Source organism: Mizuhopecten yessoensis, unplaced genomic scaffold, assembly GCF_002113885.1.
Source record: "Mizuhopecten yessoensis strain PY_sf001 unplaced genomic scaffold, ASM211388v2 scaffold4623, whole genome shotgun sequence".
NCBI classification, from domain to species: domain Eukaryota; kingdom Metazoa; phylum Mollusca; class Bivalvia; order Pectinida; family Pectinidae; genus Mizuhopecten; species Mizuhopecten yessoensis.
Genome location: NW_018405639.1, coordinates 141242 through 150992, shown reverse-complemented (window position 1 = coordinate 150992; position 9751 = coordinate 141242). Strand labels below are relative to the sequence as shown.

At 39.2% G+C, this 9751-nt stretch overlaps 1 protein-coding gene across 1 annotated transcript in view; it reads left to right on the top strand.

The window, feature by feature from the left end:
• Positions 1–6749: 6749 nt before the first annotated feature.
• LOC110449464 (NF-kappa-B inhibitor-like protein 1) overlaps positions 6750–9751 on the top strand; it is a 10111-nt gene continuing 7109 nt past the window's right edge. Inside the window, exons 1-4 of the mRNA XM_021496342.1 lie at positions 6750–6857; positions 8298–8494; positions 9388–9500; positions 9607–9746. Coding sequence (XP_021352017.1) covers positions 8307–8494; positions 9388–9500; positions 9607–9746 — 441 coding nt within the window. The 5' untranslated portion in view covers positions 6750–6857; positions 8298–8306. The remainder of the gene's footprint in view (positions 6858–8297; positions 8495–9387; positions 9501–9606; positions 9747–9751) is intronic.

Below are 9751 nucleotides of genomic sequence, written 5' to 3'. Positions count from 1 at the left end.
CCACTATACCAGTCTTCCAAGGATTCGAGTAGCTGTGTGGAGCACGATTTCCCTGGCCTAAATCCATGTTGATGCGGCGTGAATAGATTATTTGTATTCATGTGGGTGAGGATTTTGTCCCTTATGAGCCGTTGCATAATTTTTGATGGTACAGACGTTAAGCTGATAGGTCTGTAATTGCCGGGGTCCTTTTTCGATCCCTTCTTAAAAATTGGTGTAACTGTTGCCTCTTTCCATGATGTTGGTAGTTGGGAGTTTTCCAGGGATTTCTTGAAAACAATTTGTAGTGGTTTCTTTAAGGCCTCAGCTGTTTCGGAGATAAGTTTTGGATGGAGATTGTCCGGCCCTGGTGATTTAGTTGGGTTAATCCGTTTGATCGCCTTTATTACAGAATCCTCTGTAATGTCAATATCTACCAAGGGTTCGTGAAAGTTTCTCCTAGGAAGGGGTGGTAGTGGTGTATCCTGGTCCTTAACAAAAACACTTGCAAAGAAGTTGTTTAGGGTGTCGGCTGTGTCTTTATTGTCGATAGTAAATTCGCCATTCGGTTTTTGTATTCCTCCAATGCTTGATTTGACTTTGGTTTTTGATCGTACGTGGGTCCAGAAAAGTTTTGGATTTGTTTTGATTTTCGCTGCCAGATCTTCCTCGTAGTGGTATTTAGATTTGCGTACTGCCTTTGTTGCGATATTTCTGGTTTCCTGGTATTTCACAAAGTTCTCAGTAGTTTTACAGTGGAGATATTTAATCCAATGACGCCTTTTTGCAGATATGGCCGTTTTTGCCTCTAGATTCAGTTCTCGGTTGCGGAATTTCCTGGTGATACATCCCTTACTCACCGGTATGAATTTGTCAATACAATTTTGGAGAAAACCAGTAAGGTTGTTCCAGGTTTCTTCTACTCCTTGGTTAGATTCTAGATGAGTACAGTCAATATCGCCTAAGGATTGGTTAATGCTCTCATAGTCACCTTTGAAAAAGTTCTTTTTTGAAAAGTTGTTATGTTCAGTAGGAGGATCTGAATAGCAGATGAGTTTAAATTGGATTCCCAAATGGTCACTTTTACCCAGTCCTTCCCTGTAGTCTACGTCCTGGACCATTCCCTCTTCGTTGGTGAATATTAGATCCAATATGGAGGGGATCTGATTTTCCCTATACCTTTTTGGTTGTTGGATATGTTGATAGAGGAAATTGTCACGGATGCTTTCAAGGAATAAACTGGTAGGGTTGTTCACACTGGTTAGGGATATTTGCCTTTCCCAGTCGATTTCCTTGTAGTTAAAGTCACCCAGCAGAAGTATGTGGGTAGTGTTAGTGGCATCCAGCTTTGCTACTAGTCGGTTTATCTTGTTGTTGTTTTCGGTGGAACTGTTTGGGCTCCGATATACACAGCATATCTTAAGTTGGTCGGTTCCGTTGAGCCTGACTGTGCATGCTACATATTCCTGGCATAGTTCATCTTGTTCTGTTGTGACCAGTTCCGTACACAGGGTATTTTTGGTGTAGATCACAACTCCTCTGATTTTATCACTTCCGAAAAAGGCTGTGTTGTTTTCTAATTGGTAGGACTGGGTATCCACGGGTAGGTTTGTAAGTTTTGGAAAAATCTCGGTGAGGCAGATGATATCCGGGTTTTCAGTACTGATGTATTCGCAAAGTTCTAATTTCTTAGTTGAGGTTAGCACGTCTACGTTGGAGTAGTATACGTTTAGGGATTCTGTCTGTTCATAAAATGAGACACTTCTGTTTAAAAGGGTAAAACTGTTTTCCTATGCTCTTTTTACTTCTGGTGAGGTGGGTTCTTCAGTTACACTGTCGTGGTGTTGTATATCTGATCTGTTGCTGTCTGTAGATAAGGGTGCTGTCCTGGTCCATTAGCGTGGTGTTTTCAAAAATTGACGAGTCTTGACAGTCTTGTACAGCATTTGTAAGTACGCTAGGCCTGATGATGGGGCTTAGTGGGAAGCCCGTTCCATATTCTGTGCCGGTCAATCTATTTGGAGTCATGAAGTTCAGATCACGGACTGCCTGTGGGCCAAATTGGTTCCTATTTCTGTGGAAATTAGGGCCTGGGATGGGAGTCTTTTGTCAATGTGGGTTACCCACTTGGGGAACGGGTAGGCCCGAGGCGGAGCAATCCCCAACCGTCAGGTAACCACTCGTCCCCTCCGTAGGATTACCACTGGAAGTTCTATATCCTGTGTTGGTTGGTCTATTGGGAGTGAGGTTCCAATCCTGAGCTAGGTTCGTGTTGCTGTGATAGTAGGTGTCTTGGCTGTGTGTTATTTGGCGATGTGGATTACCTACTTGGGGGACGGGTGGGCCTGAGGCGGAGCAATCCCCATCCATCAGGTGACCACTCGCCCCTTGCGTAAGTTTACCACTGGTTGGTGGTGATGTTTGATGTGGGGGTCCAGCCAGCACTTTCTTTGCAGTTTGCTCTCTATTCTCTAGCTTTTCTTTCCTCTCCCTCCGTTGATCCTGAGTTAAGTCCCTAGTTAGCACAACCCGTTTTAAAACTCCTTCCATCCTGTTCTTAATCAGCCTGGCTTTCTCTAGTTATGTTTTCCTTTGCTTTTTCTCTCCAAGGACAGCTACTAAAGGCCTTGTAAAGTCTGGTTTCTTTTTGCCCATCCTGAAGTGTGCCAGTATGGCCAGGTTCTGTACTTCCAAGGCTTCACTGATTTTCCTGATGACATTTTCGTCTCGCGCCTTGTTTGTTAGTGGGACAGGATCGGATTGTTCCGGAACATTGAAAAGAACGATACTGTTCGCCTTGTTTTTTCTTTCTTCCAATTCCTTGTTCCTTGCATCCACCATGGCCTTAACACTATTCTCCATCTTTGCCTCTATACTCTCCTGTGATTTGTTTTATCTCCTGGCTTATTCGACGAGTGGTGTCGGTTTCTAGTTTTGATATTCTAGTATCAATGCCTCTGATACGTTTCTCATTGGAGATGTTTAGGGCTTTCATTGAGTCATCAATGTTTTTTAGCGTGGGTTGAATGCGCTTGCATGATTTACAGTTGAAGGTTACACTCGCGATATTGTTGACTACGAGGTGTCTGTAAACTTCCTTGGGCAATTTTGAGCAATCTTGGCAGAATAGTAGACCACAACAGTCACACATAATGAAACCTGCTTCGGTTGTTAGAAGTGTTTCACATTTACCACAGGTTAATAGTTCCATGTCTGTGTGATCGTCTCGTCTTCTTTTGCCTACCTGGAGATTTTGACAGCTGTCCTCCTCGCTGCTACTGTAGCCTATGTTTGAATCCATTTTTAATATATATATGTTTGAATATATTTGAATATAATGTTTATGAGGTTTTAATCCCACATGTATTGTTGGGTTCAGGTACAGTAATTTTTAACTAGGGTTAGTAGCACCCTCCTCATCCAGTATAAGGCCAGTGTGGGTCCAGGGGGGACTCCATCTTTCAGTAGAACGTACGATACCTTGGTTGTAGTCCTGCCTTTTCTACTTTTCCGCGAAGTACACAGGTCCTCAGAGAATTTCGGTGCACATATTCCTAATACAGTTTGGTTGATATTGCGGATTCCCTCGTTTAGCTGATCTACTCTGGAACGCAGTGTCTGGTCGCTGTCCTTAAAGAGTTCGCAGTTACTGTGTCCTTTAAATATGTTCCAAGATTTTATTGAGTAGTGGGGGCACTCTAGGATGACAATCCTTATTTTGTCTCCATATCGCACTTTTAATGAGTGTAGCCTTTTGTATTGGTTTGTGATATCCTCAGGCAAGATGGAATGGTTTAAGTCAATGTATTTGCCACTTACCTTGCGTGTTAAATCGCATGTCCCGGACCAGATCGCGAGTAGAATAGCACCGTGTGTTTTTACAAGCAGGTCTACATTTTCGAAGATGAAATTTACAAGGTAACTGGTACCTTTTCCTGGTTTGATGTTCCAGTTAATTTCTGAGACACCGTGTCCCTTTTGTTGGTCACGTAGTTGCCTCCCTTTGCTGTCCGACACAAACACAAGATGGCGGGAAAACTGACTATTTTTGAACAGTCTTTCGACGTCTTCTTCGGTTTTGTCCAGATATTTCGAGAGCCTGGATAGACTCATTTAGTAGGTTCTACTGTGTCCCGGAAATATAAAGTTGTTGATTTTTGGTAATTTACCAAGTCCAGATCGTAGTATGCACCTGACTAGTCTCCCGCGACACGGTGCTAGAAAGGTAAACAATGGTCCCCTACACCTTATCACGTCGTCATCTTTATTTCCTTGAAGATCACACCTTAAAATGACTTGATGTATCTCTTTATATATGTATTCTCTACATTCTCACCAAACCTTGACGTTCGATCAATTATATTATATGTAGTTAAACTACTTTTCTGATGAGAGTTGTTGCCGAGAATTTTCTTTCAATACACCATTTCTGCGTGCGCAACCGGAATCCAAATTATCTTGATTATTGTTATCGATATTTTACTAAAACATGCTAAATGAACATATCTCAAATTCCATATGTAAGTTCCAATTGGTACATATGTTCAAGTTTGTTTGAGTTATTTCGCAAAAAATACCTGACAGATCTTTCACAAATTTCATATGTAGGCTTCCCTTGTATGTTTCATTTGGAGACTGATCTGAAAACGAGATGACCACAATGTAGCCATCTCGGTTTTCGTGAGTTCAAGTTTATTAGTGTCATTTCAACAGATCTTTCTCAAATTTCCTGGGTAGGTTACCCTTGTTCCTTAGTTGTGCATGCTTCATTCTGATACTGATCTATGCAGAGCGATCACCCATACAGCCACTGACCGTGCTCAACTTTGCTGAACTTACGAGCGTGTCCCCATGTTATACCACATCACTGAGAAAGCTAGCTTGCCGGTAAGGCAGTATTTTTTTACCTCATATTCCTTGGCTTTTACACCATTCCCCTGTCCGAGAAGTCTCGTCCCGAGACTTAGCCTGGGAATTCCTTGGATCCTCCCTGAGTACCAATGCACCTTCCCTATCCGCCAGAAATCGACCTTATATGATACCAGAATCCCACCGCTGCCACCAAATGTAACGTGATGTGCGGTCATCCATTTAGTCACTGATCATGACGTCGCTGAACTTGTGAACGCGTTTCCGGGTTATACCTCATCACTGGAAGAGCTTGCCAGTAAGTTAGTATTTTGTCTCACATTCCTTGACTGTTACCTAAGGAAAGGGTTTGCCGCCAGACAACCATCTTGTATTTTGTAAGGTATGGCTTATTAACGCTATTTCTAAAGATGTACTTGGCAAATATTTCTAAAATTCAAATGTAGGTTTCCTTCGGTCCCTAGTTGCGCATAGTTCAACTTAAGACTGATAGAAGAACAAGATGGCCGTCGGGCAGCCGTCTTGGTTTTGACAGATAAAGTTTGTTATTGCTATTTCTCATAAGGAATCTGACAGGTGTTTTTTTTTCAAATTTCATATGTAGGAAAGTAAATAGGTAAAATAACAACTTCACTTTGAAAGGCCAATGTCATACACAGCAGTGTGAAGTTTTGCTCACAAGTCGCCACAAGGTGCATTTACTGTTGACAAGACTATGAATCTAACAGGTAAGAAATAAGAAGAGAAAAGATCTATCTTACAAAGGACCAATGACGATCTTATGAAGTTGTGCACCAATATCTTTCTGGTGCCTCTTGTTAATATTATACATTTGTACGGGTTTTGGCACCAAGATCTTTCAGGGGCCTCTTGTTAATATTATACATTTGTACGGTGTTTGACACAAAGATGTTTCAGGGACCTCTTGTTAATATTATACATTTGTACGGTGTTTGACACCAAGATCTTACAGGGGCCTCTTGTTAATATTATACATTTGTACGGAGTAGAAGTTTAAGATCTTTCTGGTGCCTCTTGTTAATATTATACATTTGTATGGGTTTTGGCACCAAGATCTTTCTGATGCCTCTTGTTAATATTATACATTTGTACGGGTTTTGGCACCAAGATCCTTCTGGGACCTTGTTAATATTATACATTTGTATGGGTTTTGGCACCAAGATCCTTCTGGGACCTTGTTAATATTATACATTTGTACGGAGTAGGAGACTAAGATCTTTCTGGTGCCTCTTGTTAATATTATACATTTGTACGGGTTTTGGCCCCAAGATCTTTCAGGGGCCTCTTGTTAATATTATACGTTTGTACGGTGTTTGACACAAAGATGTTTCAGGGCCCTCTTGTTAATATTATACATTTGTACGGTGTTGGACACCAAGATATTTATGTGATCTCTTTTTTTTCTATGAATTTAAAAAAAAATCCATTGTAAAAGCACTGATCTGTACAAGCCATCATGTAATAATGACGCTGATTTGTGCATATGAATTCGTGAATATTATTTAATTTCATTCTTTTGGCCATTGTGCCACCGATGAGTCCTAAATGGACTAAATGGACATATGGTCAGTAAATTGACAGATGGTCAGTAAATGGACAGATGGTCAGTAAATCATTACTCTGTTTAGCTTTCTGCATCAACAAACTAAATTTCTAAACCTACAGCATCGTATCCGACAATGATTTTCATATTTCTCCTAGGAATGATTTGCAAAATATGGTGAATTAAATATGGAAATTAAGTTTCATTACCATTACTTTGCTAGACAAAGAACAAAATGGCATCGTAAAAACGATTTAATCTGGTTTACTTGAGATATAAACATATGTCTACTTTCGGTTTCACTTCGAGGCTCACCGGAAGTTCATTCAAACGACGGGAAGACGTCTCGTACATTTTTAATCAAAACGTAGAAATGTCATGTGTGATGTGTATTGAAGACATTTGTGGTTGAAATGTCGTAATCACAACTTCCAAACAACGGAAGGTAAGACAATAACCCGAATGATATGGATTGGAAACACAGCACTGCACTCTAAGTGCAGTCGACGGTCCTACAATACTTGCAGCCATATGATAACAAGCAGACCACATTCATAATGTAAACAAATGAAATGATCGTGCTGTAACCATAATCAGCAGCCATTAAAGTTGATACACAGTTAAATTAACATAAAAGTATCTTGTAGTGAAAATTATTTATATAAAAATACTTCTTTGAGTTGCAATACACCACTTTCTCAAAAGTGTCCCATTTTGGGAACATTGACATTAATAATAGCCTGATACTGGCATACCTGTTGGAATGTGCAGTGAATTTGCAAAGTTAAAACACCAGCTAGCAGATACGTGAAAGTAAGCTTTTGAAAGAATTTGCTACACAATGATATTTCATTTCTGTATTTGGATATTATATGGTATGTCTGTGTATTTCAATTACTGGTTTTCCCATGTATGTTCACAGCCCTAGATTTTTCCCTTGTAAAATGATTGAGAGATTGGCAAGTATCTCAGACTATTCTGACATCATGATGGTAATTTTAAGAGCAACTTACCCTTTATACAAAATGAATGAGATGCAAATTAGCTGAAACTGAAAGATGCATATTTTGTACAAATGAGAGAGAAACTTATTATATGCATCTTTTTTGGGAATGCAGTATAATAAAAACTTTTTGGTTATGGCTGATAGATATGCTAGAAAATAAGTACCAAATTACCTTGCCCAAACACACAACAACTTTTATTTTTGGTGTAATAGAAAAAGAACATGGAGACAAGATTAATTTTTTATTGCTCATTATGAGATACTATATATATTCATGTAAGTTAAAAAACACAGCTCCTACCTTTCTGGAAGGGAAAACATACCTTAAGTTTTATAATAAAATAGAAGATATGGGTCTGTATGCCTATCACAACAAAAAGCAAGAAAAAATCAAATGCAAATGGATTTTTATCAATCATTTACTTGCTTAACTGAGCTGACATTGTTAATATATTTTGGGTAAAGTCTTTAGAGCCATATATTCCTGTCGATAACTTCACATCTAAATGTATTCAAAATAGAAATGANATATATATATATATATATATATATACCGATTCTGATGGGTATATAGTTACAGAATGAAAATAGTTATATCAAACAATTGTAATGTGCATGTAACTGTAGTAAAATGTGATTATGAAAAAAAGTTGAATAAAAAACCCCAAAAAAACTTACCCTTTATAGCTCTGTTTTATGAAAAAAAAATGTTTACATTATTTTGAAAAGCTAACAAACTGTATGAAATCTCTGAATTAATTTCCAGATGGCATTTATATTGACTTTATAATGATCATGAATTCAACTGAAAGCAATTTAGAGCTTACATAAAACTTACTTCTTAAGACTTAAATGTAGTGTTGATTGATATCATTGCAGTGTTTTTAAATGATGGGGAAGCAAAAATGTTCACACTGTCAAGTGTACAAACTAAAGCGTTACACCAAGGAGGACCGACCGGCACGCATGCGGTCCTATGTAGCCAAGCATAACATTGACCTCACAACTGTAGAATTGTCCAAGCGCCGCAATCTCCTCCATTACTGTAGTAAATATGGGCTTGGCGGTGTGTGTCGGTGAGTTTGTTGTGTTGTCTACCTTATTTGTTGTAGCATAGAACTATTAGACATCATTTAATGGTGAGCATGCTGTTTTATCTGTGTAAGTTATAAATAATAATAATAATGATAATATACAACATTTGATATACCGGTAGCACCCTATCTAGCTAAAATAAGCCACTCTAAAGCGCTTTACAGTACATATATATACAATTAATACAATTAGCATACATTAATAAATACAATTTTGAGGAATTCACAGGAGCTGCCTTATTAGGCGCTAACTACTAGTCCTATGCCACCTGGCTAATATCTCCCTATGACTATGTGTATATATGCCTGCGTGTGTGCTGGAGATGTGATGTGTCCTGTTTGTAGTTGGACCGTGCTTCCAAAGGCATCATTTATAGTGCCACCTCACTTGAATGCTACAGCACAGATACCTCAACATCCATCCCAGACCAATTTATACTCCACCTGGGTTGTTGGGAGTTGTGTGGGCAGGAGAAAAACACTTTCTCTGAATATCCATGCATACGACGACTTCGGGGATCAAACCCCGGCGGCCTGCTTGAAAGGTCGGAGTGTTAACCACCCGACCAATCCGCCCAAGTTATGTTATGCTTCAGGCAAATTGTTTTAAAGTGATAGTGTGATGATGTCTGTTCTGTAATTACAGAAATTGTTTAATGGCGAACATCTTGTGTTGTCCACAGGTGCTAGACACACTAATATGATGTGATAATGTGTATATACTATACTATCATACAGCAAATACACATCATCATGTGATTTCTGTGTGTCCAGCACCTGAGATGTTATTTGACAGCCTTGTCATGAAGGGTTTTAATTGGATAACTTTATGATGATGGTTGCTAATTGGTGTTAATTGGATGATTGTGTTGTAGGTATTTACTGGAGGTTGGTGTGAACCCGTATAGCACCGATGAGGACGGCAATACACCAGTACACCTTGCTCTCCGCCGGGGACTCAAGGAAGCAAGCACCAACGTCCATACAAGTATGTAGTACCATTTGTAAAACTACATAGATTTTAGTAAAACATCCACACGAAAATCATACAATGTATGTATTTTAATGTATGTGTTATGAAATTTATGTTACAGTTTACAATGAACTTATCCTGCCTCAACTAGAAAAGTGTCCGTTTCTGACAGAGGAGGTTGATGATTATGGAACGAGCTGTAGAGATCTGTTGGACAGACTTCTGGAAAAACAACAACGCCAAAAGTCATCAGGCCAGGAGGTATT